Here is a 23,113-nt window from a genome sequence, read left to right as displayed (position 1 = left end):
AATTTCATATGGTGTGTTTCACGGTAAGACTGTATCCAGATGCAAAAACGTAATGAAAACTCTTATTTCTATTATTTAGTCAAAATTTCCAGTATTCCATGACAAAATAATTTGTCTCTACGTAAGGACCAGGACATTTATTAGGATATGGCATTTTAATGCAAAGAGTAAGGAGCTAGCACTGAGAAAATATGCCAATAAGAAGGCTAAGTTTTGGGCTGGTTCATCAAGTAATTAAGTCTCCTGACACGTACGTTTTAATAATTGAATATAATTCCATAACGATGTCCATATGATGTATATTTTCCTATGCCATTTGATATAAACATTTACTTCATCAGGAAATAAATTAATTATTTTGAGTTGCGTGGAAATATTTTATTTGTTATCGTATTATATGTCATGTATTTGATAGTTGATGTTCTACTTGCTCAGCATGTGACGAAATTTAACGCATTTTCACGTTTTAAAATCTATTGGAAGTGCCGTTACTTATCGAATCGGACTAAACCAGACAGTTATTTAATGAAAGATTGAGAAGATGTTTCACAGGCACGAGAAATCACAGGCTTGCTGTACTGCGACTGTGTACCTTACTCCCTATCGTTCATATAGCGTGACGTCATAGGGCTCCACCCAATGGAAGGTTCAACCGCCGGAGTAGCCTACCTTTTATTCTAGTTACCTTGGGATAGCACCTTCCTGATGTATTTGTTCTTCGTCAACTGATAAGCCATTTTCACTCTTCTCGCTCGCTGTGATTTATATAGACAGTCATTCTTCAGATAATTTATTATTAGATTTGTGAAGGACTCTTACAAAAATATCAATACCCTACAGTTAGTGAAATTTTACACAAAATGTTAATAAATCGATTTATTTATCCTGTTTAAATTTAAACCTTGATGTCCGTCACCTTGGCTGAATGGTCAGTGACTGAACCTCGGTTCAGAAGGGCGGGGTATAATTTCCGGCCGGTCTGGACATTTTAACCCTACCTGGTTAATTCTTCTAGCTCGGCGACTCGCTTTGGACTCGTCTTAATACAAATTTACATACAGCTCATCACACTACGAACTACCACAAAAATACGCATCCTTCCATACAGGGTTGACGTAAGGAAAAGCATCCAGCCGTAAAACTAAACTTAATCTCTACGCATAGTCCCGAGCTCAAGTAGTTAGGGAAGAGCTAGTAAGAATAGGAAATTTATATTGTTTAAAAACTTTATGAATCAAAGCAGTTTTCTCTTCCTTTGAGATTCCATTCATCGAGGTTTCTTTGTGCCAGTATAGAAAACTCAAGAATTATGAAGGATGTATAAATCCGTCTTCGAACCCCAGCTACTCTTACATATCAGATGAAAGGCTTTTCAGGCGTTTGCTCTATTAACCAGCGTTTCGTCTTAGGTCTGACACTAGACTCGTCAGAGTGAGATGTGTCAGACCCTACCCACTGACGCTGGGTGTATGGAGGTGAGCTTATCAGAAGCCTATATAAGAGGCACAGTCTGATAACTGCATACGGGAGATAAATCTCCACAATGGAATTATTGCCCGCCTAGCAATTCCGACTGGAAAATTCTAAATTCCCATGGAGAGAATTAGATATTTTTCACCAATAGAGCATGTCAAAAACATATCAGATGTAAGGCTTTTCAGGCGTTTGCTCTATTAACCAGCGTTTCGTCTTAGGTCTGACACTAGACTCGTCAGCTACTCTTGTTACTCACAGTTATTAAAAAAGAAGAACTGAAATATGAGATCACTTTTGTGAAGTGTATTGTATCATTAAACATAAACTCTGTTTTGGGTTGACGATAGAGACGTGGCCTGCCTAAAGGGAAGTAATAAGATGTAACAATTAATCTCGTAATCTTTACCATTAATCACAAAATGAATTCAAGAGGCTAAATTGCAAAACGGTACGAAATGTGTTTATCTGAATGATAAGGAGTGTTATTAAACATTAAGGGAATGTCTTAATATAATCATGGTGCGTGAATTCATAATTAATCGCAGCAGTTGATCATACAGCAAGGATCCATTAGTTAACTCGTGGAGTGCTGATGTTAACAGAAATAATGATCACGCTTCTCTTAATGAGACTTAAGTACTACTCTGCAGTTCTGTTGACTACGTTTACGAGATGGGAGATCATTAATCCTCTACAATGTTCATGTCTCTACTTGTAACTTCTTTTAAACGTGTTGGTATCAAGATGTTGGATACGCACCAGGCTTGACGGTTTATACGCAGTTCTAGCACTTCTCACTGCAGCGTACGTTATATTGCAAATGGATTTGGGAAAGAACTTCTCTCCAGAGTAACGGTTTAGCTGGGCCGATACCTAGTACCGGCCGTTCGAAAAAATGCACAGTTCTACCCCTTCAGGCAAGCAACTCAATGTTGAAAATATCCTAGGGATATGAGCTACGAATGTTAGGTAAATAATTATAATAAAGTATAAGAATATATTTTTTATTTATTTCTAAAAATTACAATCCTTTTCTTAACCATCGTTGATGATTATGGTGATGCTTGTTTAAAGGGGCCTAAAATCTAGGTCATCGGCCCCTAATTGTACGAAATGTAAGGACAATTTTAAAATCCAACATCATCCACTGAACAGAATTCAAATCGTGATGATGAAGAATTAATGAATATGAATTTAAAACAATCAGTGGATCCGACCCGCAATGTCCCACCTTCCCAGAAACTATCTTGAATCAACAATAGTATTTGCCAAGGGACTGCTTCCAAAGCACAATCCTGAATCGGTGATGCTGCTTGTCTAATGGGGTCCAAAATCCAGGTCAACGGCCCCTTATAAGGTACTATTCACAAGTATTATACGTCGCACAGGTAACGCTGACCTATGGTGTTTCTCACATAATAGCGCCGCTCATAGGCAACGTAAACCCATGGTGTTCCTCACCTAGGTGTACTAATCACGGGTACCGGTATGCCCGTGGTGTTCCTCATATAATGGGTACTAATCATAGGCAACGCCCAGACCTATGGTGTTTCTCACATAATAGCGCCGCTCATAGGCAACGCCCAGACCTGTGGTGTTTCTCACATAATAGCGCCGCTCATAGGCAACGCCCAGACCTGTGGTGTTTCTCACATAATAGCGCCGCTCATAGGCAACGCCCAGACCTGTGGTGTTTCTCACATAATGGTACTAATCACGAGCAACGTAAGCCCGTGGTGCTCCGCATTTGGTGGTACTAATCACAGGTACTGGAAACCCACAGTGAACGACTCTCTGCTGCTACTAATCACAAAACTATTGAGTACCTAACATAGTGGTACTATTGCAAGTAAAGGCGACTCATGATGTTCCCCGACTGATGGTACCTATCACAAGTAGTTTCATGGTTCTGATTGAATCATCTCTTGGTCGCCCCTTTTAATCGCCTCTTACGACAGGAAGGGGATACTGTGGGTGTAGTCTACGTCTCCCACCCACAGGGGGTGGTGTGTTTGGTCCGCGAGAGGTATTTTATTTCCCTCAAGTCCGTCGGCAAGCCGGTTAGGACCCCCCCTATCCGCCACCTGGGACGCGCCACGTTGGAGTATCACCTCTCCCCCTGCTACGCCAGCGTAGTGGGTTCGTGGCTTAACCATCGTTATCAGGTCGATTACACTATCAGTTTGTCTTTTTCTACCACTGCGTGCGCTAATGCGAGATAATGCAGAGTTTCATTTCAGCCCCTATAAGTACATTTGTTGTGGACATTTAAAAAAAACCGCCTGAGGGTACTGGGCCAAGGAACACATTACAGAAAGAATTATGTAAATAAGTTAATTTGGCTACGATTTGAGGTTACGTGAACGATGTTGATCCACGAAATATCACTGTAATATTTGTCACAAACGAAAGGTAATCATTTATTTACTCAAATAAAGTCTCAAATCCCAGGTTGATTAAGAAATACCGTCGTTACTAGCAAGAAATATGTATACGTATTTACTGGTTGTAAATAGGAGTCCATGGTGTTGCATTCCGCTGCTTGCGCCGTATTTTGTTTCTTTCTTGAGGTCCAGGGCTGGCATCGATGAATGGGAGTGCTATGTCTGCGATTTTTGTTATCTTTGGCCATATGTCTTGCATTCCGCTGCTCGCGCCGTCGTTTTTTTTTTTCTTGAGGTCCAGGGCTGGCACCAACGAGCTCTCTTTCTAGCGAATGGGAGTGCGGGTATTTTGTTAAAAAACAGCATCATCCCTGGACCAATAAATATATATATTTTAAAAGGAAAATAGCATGATCCCTGGACCAATAAATCGTTTAATGAATCAGTTAGTGCACGTGAAGTGACAGCCCATCAAATTACATCGAAAGACAAAAATCAATAAAACGACACCAAAGAACTTCAGTGAGCACAGACATCACAGACGACAGTGTTGGACTAACAAAACACTTACGGAAGCGCTGCGACGTAGCAGAAATAGTTGTTGTAAGGCAGTAAAGTATGCATTCTCTAAAATAAAATATTTCGTATTATTTCTTAATCAACCTGGGATTAGAGACTTTACTTGAGTAAAAGCAATTACTTTCTTCCATTTGTGACAAATATTACAGTGATATTTCGTGGATCAACATCATTCACGTAACCCGATTTGAATAAAAACGAGTAAAAACAAGCGATTTTAGGCTGCTTTCCGGAACTGCATTTAGGCCGGAAGTGGTTTTTGATTATGTTTTGAAACCTTTAAGGGGCCTTTAGCCGTTCAACTTTCGGAAAAATTAAGGAAATTGCATAATTATACGTTTTTCATTGTATGAGGACCCGTACTTTTTCTGGTAAGAAATGTTTTCAATATTGAAAATCTTCTCGTGTAATTCGGGATTATTTGTAGGTGGGACATCTGTCTTGAAAACGAATTCTTTCAACATACCTCATATTTAGGTATCTGGGGCTGCGAGATTTGGGGAGCAGGAAGGATGCGGGAATGTAATTCCACGAGAAATTAGGCAATCTCGAAAGTGTCGTTGCAGAAAGACAAGTGACTCCCCCGTGGTGTGGACTATAGCTCCATCTTGCTACATCCATTATCGTCGGAGCGGTTAGTTTTTGGCGAGGCAAAAACGGTGCAAATGGGTTAGTAATGAGGTCTGTGTAGACTACCTGCTTATGGGTACCAGGGCATCCAGGTATAGAAGGAAATGAAAAGGCAGATAAACTGGCCAGGAAAGGGGCAGAAACATATTTTGTAGCCCCGGAACTTGTATGCGGGATTTCCTAAGCACAAGCCCGACACTACTTAGGAAAATGGGTACAACAGAAACAAATGGAGAACTGGAAAAATACTCCAGGATGCAGGCTTGCAAACGAACTGATAAAAGGACCAAACAAGAAGCATACTAAAGAACTGTTGTAACGCATCAGAGGAAATACAAAATGGGTAGTAGGACTGTTGACAGGACACTGCCATCTGAAAAAACACCTACATAGAATTGGAGTAATAAGAGACAATATATCTAGGAAATGCAATGAAGCAGAGGAATCAGCTGAACACATACCTGTGAGGGAGGCGCTGGGTAGAATCACACTCTTCACTCTAGGACTACCAGATGAAGAGAGAGAAAAAATCCAAGAATGGGTCGACGCTAATAAGGAAGTAATATTTCGAGGCCCCATGAATAGAAGAAGCATAATAATAATAATAATAATAATAAGAAGACTACCTGCTTCACTTGAATCCTGCATGTAAATAAAACCAGCTCTTTAAACATAGCTCAAACCGATGTTCGCCGTCGACTAAACTTTCGCGACTGTGACGTCATTTGGAGAGGTCTTCCATTATTCTCGTTTGTGGTGACTTTTCTTGAGCGTCCTGTTGTCCCCTTTCGTTGACGGGTGTTTCCGTATGACGAAACTTATCAACGATAGCTAAGATTATTCTGTTATTTGGTGCATCCTTATTAAATCGCCCCTCGTGCTGTTCTTTGCCGGCGCGCCGCGGTATAGGGTTTGATTCCCGCCAGGTCAGGGAATTTTACCTGGATCTGAGGGCTGGTTCGAAGTCCTCTCAGCCTACGTGATTACTATCTGACGGCGAGATGGCGGCCGCGGTCTAGAAAGCCAAGAATAACGTCGAGAGTATTGGTCGTGCTGACCACACGACGTAATCTGCATACAACCGGGCCGAGCAGTGGTCGCTTGGTAGGCCATAGCCCTTTGGGGCTGCTAGGCCATGGGGTTTGGTTTGTTTTTCGTACCGTTCTTTAACGTGAAGCTAACTCGGCCCATTCTGACGCCCCACTCGAAAAGACCGGCAATAATGTTGTGAGAACCATAATATTGTAAAAATTGACACAATAGTGATTGTACAAAATATGTCAAACTATTATGTAAAATAAATAAATAAATAAATAAATAAATAAATAAATAAATAAATAAAATACTTTGTAGCTAGAACAACGTGGACAGTAGATGAGTAATGCTGTCTGTGTCGTTCGTATTGCCGCTTACCGACGTTTCGAACACATTACAGTACTCTGCATGAAGCTACTCGATGTACAGTGTGACCCGAAAGGAAATACTTCGCGGAATATTGCACGTAGACTCGTAATAATTGACAGACATCACTCGCATGACATGGGGTTTTATTGACACCAAAATAAAGTACACAAAGTGACCAAGAGATGGCGATTCATACGATACACAAGCAATAATTAGCCTAACAACCGAGGTTTAGCACAGACGATATTCTTTCTAGAGATGGCCGAAAAGTAAGTAGCAGTTACTTTGTCACAATTACATTCCCGTCACTGTTACAAATGTAATGAGGACAAAAATAACTGGTTACCGAGCAACGACAACAGAATAACGTACTAGTGAAAACCGTAACTAGGAAGTGGTAACTGTCACTGGTAGCAGCTTACAGACACAGAATGTGATCTTCAGAGTTCAGATCGTGTAAACTGTTATGACATCAACTGCTCAGGGGTAATCGTTGACTCAGACATCGCGCAGTGCTACCTACATTATAATATTACAAGTTTCACCCGTATATTTTTTCTTGTACCATAAATAAATTAATAAGCTAACTGTCCGTATTGATATTACAGATAACGTGTTATAGATAACATAACATTACTTCATTTTACTTAATCTTTACTTAATCCTCTTGTACCGGTTTATGTCGAGGTTTGGAAGGCATATCCAGGCATATCATCTCCATGTCTTCTATCCTTGATCGGGGCATTGTTAAACTTACTCCTCTAGATTTCAGAAAAGACGCTATGTTCTATTCTCATTTCATCCGTTGTCTGCCTCTCGTTAACTTTATAGCAAATAGGAATGCGTGTTTTGCTGCACCGACTTTCAACAGTGTAGTGTGCGAGTGAACGAATGAAACTTCGCAACACAGCTGTAACGAGACAAGCTTGAAGCCGTGACCAGGCTGTGACCAGTAAATGGGGAGTAATATTGGACGCTATTTTTAATTGTTATTTTTCACAGTTACTTTATTGTAGCAGTGACAGATGTAGCAGTTACACAAAAATAACCGTTTGTCATAACCTCTACTTTATAACACATGCTCAACATGTCGGCCGTCGTTCATCAACAATACCTGTAGTCGAGGGGCAATGCTGTGAACAGCACTGTACATCATATCCGTTGACATGGTGAGAATTTGCCGTCGGATGTTGTCTTTTAACATCCGTAATGAGGTCGGACGATCGCGGTAGACTTGCGACTTCAGGTAACCCCATAACCAATAATCCCACGGATTCAGGTCGGGAGACCGGAGAGGCCAAGCATGGCATGCCGTGATTGCAGGCGCATCCGACACCCTCTCTCACGATAGGTCCTTGTATACCGTATACGGGTCTCGTGTGCCATCACTGACGTGTTGCTGTGCAGCGCCATCTGTTGGCCTATTTGTCCACTCGTTATAGGTGTCCATAAAACCCATGTCATGTCAAGTATGTGTGGCCATTTTTACTTAACGTGTTGCTTTCCAGCTCCATCTGTTGGTCTTTTTGTGTAGTTTATTTCGGTGTCAATAAAACCTCATGTCATACCAATCGTGTGTCATTTATTACCTCTCTACCTCCAATATTTCGTGAAATATTGCCTCGTCAAATGTTAACAGGCATCAACGAATTTACAATTACTTGGCCCGAGGTAAACTGTCTATGCAGATAGCTAAAATCGAGTACGAAAAAGGTCTTTGTGCCTTATATTATAACACATTTTCACCCCTAGGATTATGCTAGCCCAAAGATTGTCTTTGGAGCGTGTGGAATATGGCTCTTACCCGGCAGTCACATGTGAATTTTCGGTGATCGTTGTGCATTCTGGCAAAAACTCAAGCCATCTCCGTACAAAACAATGGAGGTCCTTGGAGGAGTATAAGATAAACGCTTAAACTTCGTAAGTTCGGCAGTGAAAATATGAAATGGCGTATGACTTTTAGTGCCGGGAGTGTCCGAGGACAAGTTCGGTTCGCGAGATGCAGGTCTTTTGATTTGACTCCCGTAGACGACCTGCGGGTCGTGATGAGGATAAAATTATGATGAAGACGACACAAACAGTACGAGTACATCCAGTCCCAGTGTCAGCGGAATTACCCAATTATGTTTAAAATTCTCGACCCTGCCAGGAACCGAACCTGGGACCCATGTGACCAAAGGCCAGCACGCTAACCATTTAGCCATGGAGCCAGACAGTTCGGCAGTAAACGGCATAGAGTGGTTAGCAGCCGCCGTAGCTCCCAGGCGCCTCTCCAGAGAAGGAAACCAATTTCCAAAATAGTTTCGACTTCCTGACGGAGAATCGAACCAACGTCCTTACAGTTGAACTAAGTATCTCTTTACAGCCTTGACTTTGGATTCGCTCCTCATAATGGCAGTTTGTGAGTACAAAGCTAATAAACATTCCACTAAATTAATTTTCTTCAGATTCCTTTACGAACCTTTGATCAAGATTCCCAGACACAGCCAAAAAATCTCAATAACTAAACTACTAAAAGTAACACAGAAAGATCTCCTCTTACGAAACAGTGATGCAAAATATCCATCTGAACCACGGGAACGTGACTTTTCATTTCAAAAATTTGTAAGGGCCGCCTCTGTGGTGTAGTGGTTAGCGTGATTAGCTGCCACCCCCGGAGGTCCGGGTTCGATTCCCGGCTCTGCCACGAAATTTGAAAAGTGGTACGAGGGCTGGAACGGGGTCCACTCAGCCTCGGGAGGTCAACTGAGTAGAGGTGGGTTCGATTCCCACCTCAGCCATCCTCGAAGTGGTTTTCCGTGGTTTCCCACTTCACCTCCAGGCGAATGCCGGGATGGTACCTAACTTAAGGCCACGGCCGCTTCCTTCCCTCATCCTTGCCTATCCCTTCCAATCTTCCCATCCCTACACAAGGCCCCTGTTCACCATAGCAGGTGAGGCCGCCTGGGCGAATTACTGGTCATACTCCCCAGTTGTATCCCCCGACCAAGAGTCTGGAGCTCCAGGACACTGCCCTTGAGGCGGTAGAGGTGGGAGCCCTCGCTGAGTCCGAGGGAAAAGCCGAACCTGGAGGGTAAACAGATGATGATGATGATGATGATGAAATTTGTAAGGAGGTAGATTCGACATAATCTCACTTGTTAAGGTATCTTGCCCCTCGGGAGAAGAAGCCGTTTCCCTTCCTGGTGGGATAACGTTGCTCTAACACAGAGCGCTGTAGCCTTATTTAGTTCCGCATCATTAAAAACCGAGTCTACCGAGCTCGGTAGGTGCAGTCGCTTAAGTGCATCCAGTATCCAGTATTTGAGAGATAGTGGGTTCGAACCCCACTGTCGGCACCCCTGAAAATGGTTTTCCGTGGTTTCCCATTTTCACACCAGGCAAATGCTGCGGCTGTACCTTAGTTAAAGCCACGACCGCTTCCTTCCCACTCCTTGTCGCCATACGACCTACCTGTGTCGGTGCGACTTAAAGCAACTTGTAAGAAAAAAATATACAGACTCTAATCATCACCCTGGTCTCCCTTTGCAGCTCTTACCCTTCACGGCCGAGCCCATTATTCTCCTGGATTACTTATCCTCCTCTATTGGTCTCAAAAAGTCCACCACCAAAGCCGGATGTATATGAACAGCTTCATCCACAGAGTTTCTTAATCACTTATCCTTTACTTCCTCAATACGAGTACCTTCCTTCATTGTTCCCACATGCTATTACTCCCGTTACTTTCATATCTGTTACTGCCAACTTATGAATAAGATATCGTGAATCTACCTACTTTTCACTCCCGTACACCAAAGTCGGTCTGAAAACAGACCGGTATAAACATAATTGTGCCCCAGAGCTCGCTTCATTTTTTGTAGAATACTGTTAACCGCAAATGCGAGTCCACTACATTAGCTATGTTCATCTTAAGTGCTTGGAATGAACCACCTGTTCAACTTCTATGTTCCCTACCTGACATTCAATCCTGTTAAGTTTCTTTGCAGCTGACACCACTTCAGTCTTGAAAATGGTAATTTTCGTATATTATTGGACTGTACCTGTATCCAAGCTCCAAGATATTGGATTGCAGGCTTTTAGCCAAGTCAACCTTTAAGGCCAAGTCGTCAATACGCAAAAAACATAACGTACTCTTTTTAAGTAGCCTTCCCGCCTTATACAGTGAAGTGTAACAGTTCAACGGACTTCATTCTCTATTTCCTCTCCCGTACTTACACCAGGGTGCGAAGTAGAAAGAAATGGTGGGGGTGGTGGGGGTAGTGGGGGTAAAACATAGGGCAGCTGTGAGCTATCATCCGGGAGATAGTAGGTTCGAACCCCACTGTCGGCAGCCCTGAAGATGGTTTTCCGTGGTTTCCCATTCTCACACCAGGCAAATGTTGAGGCTGTACCTTAATTAAGGCCACGGGCGCTCCCTTCCCATTCCTAGGCCTTTCCTCTCCCATCGTCACCATAAGACCTATCTGTGTCGGTGCGACGTAAAGCAACTAGCAAAACTAGATAAACATAGGGCTAACTACTAGTACTGACTTCAGTCAGTATCCGGTGAAAGAGGGGGTATATATAACACCCCTACAAGTAAATTACCTCCTTCCCCATAAAAATTTACACTTTAAATCTTTTTGTTTGAATTCTGTTGTTATAACAAGAATGATAAATACTGGAATGTTATTCGCGGGTTTCAGATGGACTTACCAGAGTGAAACATGAAAAATAGGCTGCATCGCTACGTTGCTTTATTGCTCAAGATCTGGCAGTCATTCTATTATTTCTGTATTATGTGTATTATTGCTGATGTTTTTTATGGAAATATGCACAGTAAAAACAATAATTTCACTAATATATGTGTTCTACATTTTCCTAATTATTTTAAAGTGGGGAGGAACCTTCGAGATAAAATCGTCGGTAGCGGGGAACTCCCCACATTTCCCCAGCGATTTCGCACCCTGACTTACACACAGAATGTATCAATACAGAGGCACATACATTAACATCCCTGTAACTCGTAAATCCAAAATGGAAATTCAGAGGCAAAGTAAGACGTAGTTTGTCATAGATTTAGCATAGCAGAGTGTCGTTACCTTACGGACAGAATCCATCAGGTCACACGTAATAAATATCTTGTGTTTGTTCCTGGCGGTGTGGTGCGGTGATACACAGGGGAGTTCGGATTTTCTTCTTGCCAGGCGTGCCAGAATTCCTTTAACTAGCGCGAATGACAAAGAGTTGAGAGTGGCCACGTTCAAGTCCGTGACCGGTTTCTCTGTTTTGTTCATTGTAACAAAGCATTTTCCTTAATAGGGAGGAACCTGCTGGTATAATTCATTGAGCTCAAAATGCAATTTCGTGTTCTGAATGATAGCAACTGTACTTGAAACATGAACACAGCATTAACTTTTATCTGGAACATCTCGTGGTTCATTAGGAGAAAGTGTTGATCTTGCTATCGCCAGCCTGCGTCGCTAAACAAAGAATTATTACACTCTGCTTGATCGTAGGAAAACATTCTGCGTTCAGCGCTGTTTAATGAGGACATGCATATGTGAAATGCCGCCGTCCTAGAACATCACTGAAGAATTTACCACTTTGCAGTTGAGTAGCAGTTTTGACTCGAAAGATTCTCAAATGATTATGAACACAGAGTCTACAATTTTGTTCTGATTTCTCTCTCCTTGTACCAGGCTTCTATCCTAACTGTGCCTGAACAAAGTTGACATTAAAAGCCTTTGAAAGTTAACAAACTACTTGTGAGTTCTTGTAAGCTTCCATTCTTTTACGTAATCCTTCCCTTATCTACCCAGTAAAGTAAAGGGTTTGAAAACGTCTGTTAGTCTATTATGTTCACAATGTCTACCACCGGTTTTTACTGGGTTACTATATTTTACCAAGCACCTCTCTAATTTCTACGTTCACGACAACGCTTCAAAGAGTATACAGGATGGTCAGGAACAATGTGACAGAGTACCATGATTGTTAGAGCGTTGGGCATACTGATAAGTAATTGGAAAAAAATACGTCGATATCTCACACCGTTGTTATTTTTTCAGCTGCTGAAGTTAGCCAATCAGATCATTTTCCAGGCGAATTCAAAGGCGGTGTTGCTAAATCTGCACGTGGCTTGGTCACGCTTGAGAGCCATGCGGTGAAATGAGCATCAAATACTAACACACCGTGGGTTTCATTCAATGCCACCGTGCTTGTTCAAGTCCCTCCCCTGGAGAAGTTTATTTCTTCTATTGGTGCTCTCAAGCCCGCCATAAGCCACTTGCAGATTTAGCAACACCGCCTCGCAAAGTCCATCTGAAGTCAACCACGAAGCGATCTGATTGGCTAACTTTAGCAGATGATAAAATGACAACTAAGCGAGAAATCGACGTAATTTTTTTCAGATTTCTCATCAGTATGACCAACTCTCTAACGCTCGTATATCCGGTTCACGATGTTTCCGACCATCCTGTATATAGCAAAGAATACCTGTGTACAACAAAAAAGGTTTCCAAACCCAAGTCTAACTAAGAATTTACAGAATGTTTATAATTCTGTACTTCCAACATCACTCCCTTCTCAGTCTCACAGTCACATCAAACACTCTATGAACATCGCTGGGAATCGCACTACATGACCTGATTTTATATTTCTCGATTTATTTTCTTGAAGTGCTGAACGGCGAGTTGGCCGTGCGGTTTGGGGCGCGCAGCTGTGAGTTTGTATCCGGAAGATGTTGGGTTCGAGCCCCACTGTCGGTAGCCCTGAAAATGATTATCCGTGGTTTCCCATTTTCACACCAGGAAAATGTTGGGGCCGTACCTTAATTAACGCTATGGCCGCTTCCTTCCCACTCCTAGCCCTTTCCTATACCATCGTCGTCATAACACCTATCTGTGTCGGTGCGACATAGAACAAATTATAAAAAACTGAACCCATGTTTGCAGTCTTTGGCGAGGTCAGCTCTGTAGATTCATCACTTTCGTCAATATTATTAGCCAAGATGTAGACTCGTTTTAATCTGTCTATTCATATGTTCACTACTTTATATGTTTGATCTCTGTTGTAACAGCTCATCGGAGCAAGAAAAATGAAATATCAGACTTCAAACTTTATGTAGCTAATGGTTCAGGAATCCACACTTATCGCTCCAATATACTGTACTGGGAAATAGTTATTAGGCAAAAGTATGGGAAGGATCTCAGGTTGTGTGCGGTTGCGATTGGAGCAGGTACAGAGAAGGATGTTTTCGCAGGGCGAATAATAGATGGTAATTAAAATGTTTGACAATATTTATTGATAATCTCGCGCAAATCACCCTGCTTCTCATTCATTTAAATTTTCAACTGATCTCTTCAGAATGCAATTAAGTAAATGAAATATATGCGCTGTTATAATCCGATACATCCACTCGATGTTGATAATGTTCAGAATAAATACCAGTTTTCTAAGTTCTCAATACACCCTACAGTTCATCTAGGATTTCTCATATAGGCTCAAACTCAAAATAACACTCTGATCATAGAACTTCATTCAACCACTTGTTGATTTGCCAAGATTTTTAAACTGCAAATTAAATCCATCATGTGTGGTGAAAACCTAAAGTCTTTCTAAAATTATTTAACATAATATTAACTTACACTTGCTTTAGCAATCCTATAGTTCAAACTAAATATTTTCACTTGCTGAAGAAATCCTACAGTTCATCTAAACAAATAAATTGTGCACTTGTTATATGACAAGCCCTACTGTTCATCTAGTTATTGTGAAATGATTTCACTTTACACAACTTTGAAGAGAAACCTAAAGTTCATTGAAATATGACCTGAAGTCTTGTTGAATGACCTCCTACAATTTCCACAATTCACACGATCAAAATTTACGAAGCACTTTTCATTTAATTAAACGTAGTACTGTTAAATGATTGAGTGCATTATTGAACGGTCAGTTATTGTCTAAGTGTAATTACTCACTTGAGAAAAGGTAAAATACACTTATATCACCTGTGCTCTGCTCATAATAATGGATGAAGTACAGCTCTGCAGCTTGGTGACAGGAACCTCTGCTGCATACAGCCTGAACTCGAACTCAGCACCAGCGGCGTACCACGTTCCATCCCACGAAGACACCACGTTTTAATCCCTCGCTGAATACCACGAATATCCCTCGAAGACACCACGAAGAATCCCACGCTGTTTATGACGTTCTACGTAGTGTGATATTACGACACTTCGCCAAGATTTCCGGTGTTTTAAAAAGAAATATTGAAATACGGGAAAGTTCAATTGGTACTATACAGCGAGTTGTAGGACTATCAATTATCATTAATGAGTTGCATTTCACACTGAAATAAAACCGAATGTACAGTTTGTACTCGCACTTTTGTACTATGGCATTAAATACGTGACTTGGAATAGCACAGTCTTTGTCACAGTTCGAACTCTCTTGATACAACAGCTTTTTGTATAAAACCTGACCGCTCGCACGCGGCTGGGCAAAGGGCGGTCGGCTGGCTGGCTTTCCTCCCACACCCGCGGCTCACCTGGCTACAGCCAGCCTGTACTACTTCTTTGCTTCTTAAATAAATAATTATGTATATATATTTTAAGAAACTGAACTGAACTCTTACCTCACAGCAAATGCTGGAATTGTCGTCCTTTCACAGCTAAACAGGAACGACGCCTCGTCTGTAAAGAACACAAAGTGAGGTTCAGTAGTGGCCTTCGTTTCGGTGGGCCCGGGATTCGATTCCCGGCCGGGTCGGGGATTTTAACCTTCATTGGTTAATTCCATTGGCCCGGGGGCTGGGTGTTCGTGCGTTCCCCAACATCCCTGCAACTCACACACCACACATAACACTATCCTCCACCACAATAACACGCAGTTACCTACACATGGCAGATGCCGCCCACCCTCATCGGAGGGTCTGCCTTACAAGGGCTGCATTCGGCTAGTGATAGCCACACGAAATTTTTTATCAGCTGAATTTCAAATTATGCAAGGTTGGAGTTTTAATAATGCTATTGCTGTACGTGCAAAATTCACTGAAACCCCAAATTGCTGCGCTAATTTCGGTAGCAAATTTCGTCTAATTTTCCTTGTGTTTTATTTTACAATTTGTTTACGTCACACCGACACAGATAGGCCTTATGGCGACGATGGGACAGGAAAGGCTTAGGAATGGGAAGGAAGCAGCCGTGCCCTTAATTATGGTACAGCCTCAGCATTTGCCTGGTGTAAAAATGGGAAACTACGAAAACACATTTTCAGGGCTGCCGATAGTCGGGTTCGAACCCACTATCTCCCGGATGCAAGCTCACAGTGCACACCCCAAACCGCACGGCCAACTCGCCCGGTATTATTTCGACTTTAAAATGTCCGTATTTCAATAACGCTCACCGGCCCAACACGGTTCTGAAATAACTCACTTATTCTACCGCTCACCTTTTAAATCGAACGCACACATATTTGTATTAGTTTAGACATTTGCCGCTTCATATTATGCAAGAAATGTATAAAAACAATTATTATCAGTGTAACGTCCAAAATTCAAGTATTTATAACAAAATCCATATGGACAGAGAGATCTTTCGCCCTAGAATAAAACATCACTCTACAAGAAGCGTGTTTTGGACTCATACTGATCAATTAATTTCTTCAATATATTACCGACAGGGGTTTGAGTGACTCACAGCTTTTTTGTCCTTCGGTCGAAGATAATGATGATAATATTATTTTTTACTTTAATGGTTTTTCGGAGACGCCGAGGTGCTGAAAAATTTTCGCACAGGAATTCTTTTACGTGCCAGTAAATCTAGTGACATAAGGTTGATGTATTTGAGCACCTTCAAATACCACCGGACTGAACCAGGATGAATCTGCCAACTTTGGGCCAGAAGGCCAGCGCTTGAGCCGTCTAAGCCACTCACCCCCTCGGTCGAAGATGCGTTACCAGCCACTACCAGTAGACTTTCGTCGTTGGAAAATTCTCCAATATTGCACAAAATCCATCACTAAAATGTGAAAAAGGATAATTAGTGCACTGAGATTAGATCCAAATTTTTAATGGAACATTAAACGCAAACAGTAATAGACTAATTCTGAAGTCGCTTTCACCACATTGACTGAAAAGTAAAAGTCGTATAGTTGGTATTAACAAAATTCTGTGACGTCAAATATGACTGATAAATATTTCACTATCGTATGTACAGTGACCTATAGCGGAGATAAGATTTGGTCTGTGACTCACTTGCTTGGAGAGATACTTACAAGCACACAGTGGATCATCCTAATCCTCATACTGAGCCCGTAGTCTTTCATAATAGACAGCTTCTCAGCTGGCCTCACAAAGCTCAGTGAACCATTTTTCATCCCTCAGTTCAAAACTGAAATCCTTCGACTGGCCGGAAATCGAACCACAGCCTCCGCTAAACCTACACCAAGGGGCTGGCTTTACAATCTATATAGAATGTCCAAAATAGTTCTCTATCGTGGAAAATTTTACAGAACGGACCGTCGAAGATAATAATAATAATAATAATAATAATAATAATAATAATAATAATAATAATAATAATAATAATAATAATAATAATAATAATAATAATAATTTCGTGTGGCTATTTGTAGCCGAGTGCAGCCCTTGTAAGGCAGACCCTCCGATGAGGGTGGGCGGCATCTGCCATATGTAGGTAACTGCATGTTATTGTGGCAGAGGATAGTGTTATGTGTGGTGTGTGAGTTGCAGGGATGGTGAGGACAGCACAAAACCCCAGCCCCCAAGCCATTGGAATCAACCAATGAAGGTTAAAATCCCCGACCCGGCCGGGAATCGAAGCCGGGACCCTCTGAACTGAAGGCCAGTACGCTGACCATTCAGCCAACGAGTCGGACGTCGAAGACAGTGAAAAGGCATGTTACAAAGCAAAGTCAAGTCATATCTGTACAGTCCATGAAGGTCCTTGGCAGAAGTGAAGATAAAGGCTTCCAACTCCAGTATTCATATCTTCGGTACTAAGTAGGACATAGTTGTTAGCATAATGGCTGGCCCGCTTTTGCCCCAAGAAATTAACTTGCCTCTCATGTTTGGTGAATAAACCAGAAATGTAAATCTCGTTTCTAAAGCTTTCAGCTTCCTGATCGTGAATCAAACTCACGCCCTTTCGAGTAAACTGAGTATGAGTATACCGCCTTGTCTAGGTAGACGTTAGGCACTTTACGTCTTATACTAATGCTGTACTGAGCTCGATAGCTAAAGTCGCTTAAGTGCGGCCAGTATCCAGTATTCGGGAGATAGTGAGTTCGAACCACACTGTCGGCAGCCCTGAAAATGGTTTTCCGTGGTTTCCCTTTTTCACACCAGGCAAATGCTGGGGCTGTACCTTAATGAAGACCACGGCCGCTTCCTTCCCATTCCTAGGCCTTTCCTATCCCATCGTCGCCATAAGACCTATCTGTGTCGGTGCGACGTAAAGCAAAATAAGAAACCTAGTGCTGTAGTCATGTTCGAGTTCCATACACAAGGTTATGAGCAGGTTTTACATGAGATATTTTACTAAAACGTACAGCATTTACTTATAAACCTAAAAATAGGATAATTAATCACAGCTGATTATTTGTTTTGTGTAGGCCGCCTCCAGTGCTGGATCGACTTCCAGGAGCAGTGGCAGTGGCAGTTGTATATGACCCTGGTGGCCCTCACGTTGTTCGTGGTTCCCGCGCTCATCATCTCGGCCTGCTACATCGTCATAGTGTCCACCATCTGGAGCAAAAGCAAGCAGCTAACTCCTGATCCCAACCGACGACAGTCACGTAGTAAGTACAGAATCATTTTTAATTTTATTTATTTACTTGCTCGTCTTCAGCCTATTCAAACATTTCTGGGAGTCACTGGGACCAGTACGACGCCTCTGAAGTTTAGTAGGGTTTTTAAGGCTCTTCCAAATGAGTGTGATTCTTCAACCCTGACAAATCATATCACACATCGGTATTTGAAGGAAAATCAACAGTTATTTATTTAGCATGTGATGCTACAGTTGACAATCGACTCTATGTACAAGTTCTTGACACACACACAAAGATAAATAATCAACTCTATATTTTCTTTCTTAATCTGCTTACCCTCCAGGAATGGTTTCTCCCTCGGACTCAGCGAGGGATCCCACCTCTACCGCCTCAAGGGCAGTGTCCTGAAGCGTGACACATTGGGTCGGGGATACAACTGGGAAGATGACCAGTACCTCGCTCAGGTGGCCTCACCTGCTATGCTGAACAGGGGCCTTGCAAGGGGATAGGAAGATTGGAAGGGGTAGACAAAGAAGAGGGAAGGAAGCGGCCATGGCCTTAAGTTAGATACCATCCCGGCATTTGCCTGGAGGAGAAGTGGGAAACCACGGAAAACCACTTCCAGGATGTCTGAGGCGGGAATCGAACCACCTCTACTCAGTTGACCTCCCGAGGCTGAGTTGACCCCGTTCCAGCCCTCATACCACTTTTCAAATTTCTTGGCAGAGCCGGGAATCGAACCCGGTCCTCCAAGGGTGGCAGCTAATCACACTAACCACTACACCACAGAGGCGAACATCGACTCTATATGCACCCTTACCTACATGTATACAAAGTCGCCAACGGCCGTAGCCGTGTTGAAACACCGGATCCCGTGAGATCCCCGAAGTTAAGCAACATTGGGCGTGGTCAAGATTTGGATTGGTTGCCATGCACTGTTGGTGGGGGTAAGGGAATGGAGGACCGGAAAGGAACTGGTCACCCTACCGTACGTAAACTCCGGCTCAGGCACATCTCTGCGGAGGTTCAAAATGTGCACGATGGTATGCACTTCAGCACAACATTCACAAGCTGGAGAGTCTTTCCAGCCCCACTGATACAGAACAGAAGCAGTTCCTCCGACTCCGCAGCGTATCCTGTTAAGTGTGGTCCAGGTGGAGCGAGATGGGTTGAAGCCAGGTAACTTTGTAGTTGGAGCCCCTGACGTTGAAAATCCCGAGAGGGTGCGATTAGACCATTCATATTTCATCAGGTTTAAAATGTGAGTTAACTAATTAGCTATGATACTGTACTAATCGCGCAATTAGCAGTCGTAATATTTTCAGTTACGGAGTAACAGTGTCGCCTGATATCATACGGCCTTAGCAGGCGCATCTCTCTTCACTCTTATACATTTGTAAATCACTTTCGCAACAGCCGTCGTGAAGAGTTCCAGCTGCTCTATTCCATTGCTGTACCAGTGAACAATGAAGAATACAAATATACCGAGAGCAAGCTATGAATAAGGAAATTTGTGAGCCGAGTATCAATTGTAACTCCTCCTCCAGAGCCTCTAGATCGTTACTCCTTCAATGCATCACGCTTTCGAATGCTACGTTCTTCAAATATTACACTATCAACAAAGACTTTCGAGTGTCACCTCCTTCAAATGGTACACTCTCTACAGAGAAGAATATAAAATTTAAAAACTCAGGTGAAAATTAACAGCATCAATGAATTAAGGATATATGTACAATTTCTTAAGATCCTATCGACAATTACAGTCCCCATCCCATGAGAAAGTTACGTAAGCGGCACTATTTTTAGTTCACAAGCTCATTCAACTTCGGCACGGCATGGTGTGTGAACCGTGACGAAACCATTATATGATAACTTACAAGATCCTCTGATACCGTAGTACAATACGAACAATGTTAAAAAAAAGAGTTTACAGCAATGTTTCAAAAGTTTAAATGAAAAGTTCCGGAAAAATATTAATAATGCCAATGTATTTTGACATTAAATACAAGCAGAAATCGAAAAAAATTATGTCAAAGATTAGATACACTTTCATTTCTATGCTATCTTTAATTTATTTCAGGACGACCCAATAAATGCACACACACACACATATATATACCCACACAATTCTAACTAACCATGAATGGCCACACTTACTAATTACAAGTCTATTCACAATTCCCTCTTCCTTGGGGCACAGTAGGCGGTCCGGCCCGTTGCTATACCCGCGGACGCTTAATCCTTACCTTCACTTTCCCCGAGTCCAGTCACCTCATACAGCAGCTGTATGTAGACAGCTGGATCTGAACACTTGACACACGTTGACTGTTCGTTGGTTAGATTCCACAGACAGTCCAGTAATTCACACGGTCACATGCAGTGAACAACTAAACAGCTCAAGAGTATTCAACAGCAGGACGATACTCACAACAGCGAACATTAACACAGGTCCTTTTACCCTCGCACTCACGATAGCGGCCTACCTCGCTGACTCACGGCGATCCTCAGTCCACAGAAATACACAAACACACAGTGCTCTCAAGTAGTACACCGCCTTCCGTTTCGTCTTATTGGTCTCTCCGACACCTCAACAACAGCTCGTCGTTCAGACCTCGGTGAGACACTAGCATACAGCCAAATTCTCTGTCGCCCTCAGCCCAGCCACCGAACCCTAACGCACTAAGTCTCTCACTGACTTTACCGCGGAGTCCAACACTGACTCCGATTCCAGCACTGACTGACTGTCCGCGGCTAGCCTCCCTTTTTATAGATCGGGTGATGTGAGCCAGAATTTTCGCTAGGTGACTAGAGGCAGAACATTCCCGTTGAATCTCCAAGAAACTCACGGGTAAGCCGACCGCCGTAAACAATACACGAAAAGGCCAGGCCCATCCCACAAGCAGGCTGGGAGATCCTAGGTCTTCTGAGTCACCAGCCCCTTCCTCGAAGTACTGAAAGGGGCTACCACGGGGCTGGCAAGTAACAATACTTAACCTCTACCAGTTCACTCGTCACTTGTCGAAACGAGTCTCTATCATCCTTCTTCCCACAAGAGTTCTTTCACGTGTCGGTATGTCTAAGTGTACTGATCTGGGAACGAACCCATAAGCTTGGATTCTGAAAGTCAGTGGTCTACTATCTGAACCACTCAGCCTGGCATATGATAGGTATGATGAGGTCTTTGAACAGTGAGTGTGATTTTAGTATTAGGACTGCGGTGTCACGTCCTCAGATCAGGTGCAATTCAGAACTGGAATCAAACCACTTGACTTCGGCTCAATAGCACTAAAACAGATCATGTCTTAGTACGCGTGGCTATGAAGGTGGGTACTTCAATGTTTATCAACTCGAACTGCGGACAACATCGTCCATCATAAAATCTCATCAGTACAGAAATATCTCGTTCTTATGTTGACATCCATTACTGGGCATTCAGCGAAATTTATCGATTAGCGAATCCATCATACCATCTTGACAGTAAACCAGATATAACGACATGTTGGTAGTAGGACTGTGTCATGTGCTCTGTATCTCATTTTTCATCTCATTTCTTGTTTCCGTACAGCTATTTGATTTATACTGCGGGATAGCAAAACGTAGTAAAAGATAGAACTCCCGGAGGAAATTAATGTTCTCTTAATGCAAGTGGAATTGCTGATATTTCTTCCTATACGGTCTACGGGCCAAGCTGTATTGATTTGTTTTTTATATGCCTATTGTTGTGTAGTTTCTTTCAGTGTGTGTATTTGTTTCGAAAAAGGATTGAGGTAGAACTCTCAGAGATCGAAATAAAAGACCACTACAGTACCCAGCGGAAGTGTGCTAAGAAACGTGGTGGTGCTTCTGACCGTTGTCATAAAAGCACCTGAACATGGAAAAGTCATCGAAAATTCACATTTCAGATTTTGTCTTCTTTAACAAGTTGCTTTACGTCGCACTGACACAGATAGGTCTTATGGTGACCATGAGACAGGAAAGGGCTAGGAGGGGGAAGGAAGTAGCCGTAGCCCCAGCATTTGCCTGGTGTGAAAATGGGAAACCACGGAAAACCATCTTCTGGTCTGCCGACAGTGGGGTTCGAACCCACTATCTCCCGAATACTGGATACTGGCCGCACTTAAGCGACTGCACCTATCGAGCTCGTTGTTTCGGTTCCTTCACTCCTTTGAATAGAGTAAGCTTCCAAACTAGTGTATGTGTATCTACTTGCAACACAAATATATTTTAAATATGGCGGCACCATAGCTACTTGCCCTTAGCTGTCAAATAATATTTACGAAAGTGACATGTTTTAAAATCTTTAAGTACACTTTTCTCATTAACTATAGAAGCTAGGGCAATCAAACTCTGTACTTTTTTTTTTTTTTTTTTTTTGCTATTTGCTTTACGCCGCACTGACACAGATATGTTTTATGGCGACGATTGGATAGGAAAGGCCTAGGAATTAGAAGGAAGCGGCCGTGGCCTTAATTAAGGTACATCCCAGGCATTTTCCTGGTGTGAAAATGGGAAACCACGGAAAACCATCTTCAGGGTTGCCGACAATGGGGCTCGAACCCACTATCTCCCGATTACTGGATACTGGCCGCACTTAAGCGACTGCAGCTATCGAGCTCGATCTGTACACTTCTAGAATTGTCTAAAGGTTTCAAGAAAGACTTGCGTAAGATATACTCTTCCCTAAAATATTAAAATATTATCACACCCTGTGGTGTACAAAATTCCCTGTACTTGCGGCAAGGTATACATTGGCCAAATATGCCGCTCCATTGGGACTGGCATCAAGGAACACCAAAGAAATATCCGTCTCAACCTGCCAGACAGCAATAGGTGAGCACGCGCTTATCGTCGGGTTTTGATGTCGTTATCCA

At 42.5% G+C, this 23,113-nt stretch overlaps 1 protein-coding gene across 1 annotated transcript in view; it reads left to right on the top strand.

The window, feature by feature from the left end:
* The window catches only part of LOC136872162 (cardioacceleratory peptide receptor), a 485,817-nt gene that overhangs the window by 208,430 nt on the left and 254,274 nt on the right, over window positions 1-23,113 (top strand). Inside the window, exon 5 of the mRNA XM_068227351.1 lies at window positions 18,087-18,272. Coding sequence (XP_068083452.1) covers window positions 18,087-18,272 — 186 coding nt within the window. The remainder of the gene's footprint in view (window positions 1-18,086; window positions 18,273-23,113) is intronic.

This window comes from Anabrus simplex, chromosome 4, assembly GCF_040414725.1.
Source record: "Anabrus simplex isolate iqAnaSimp1 chromosome 4, ASM4041472v1, whole genome shotgun sequence".
NCBI classification, from domain to species: domain Eukaryota; kingdom Metazoa; phylum Arthropoda; class Insecta; order Orthoptera; family Tettigoniidae; genus Anabrus; species Anabrus simplex.
The sequence above is the reverse complement of the archived record's forward strand: the minus strand, read 5'-3'. Positions and strand labels throughout refer to the sequence as shown.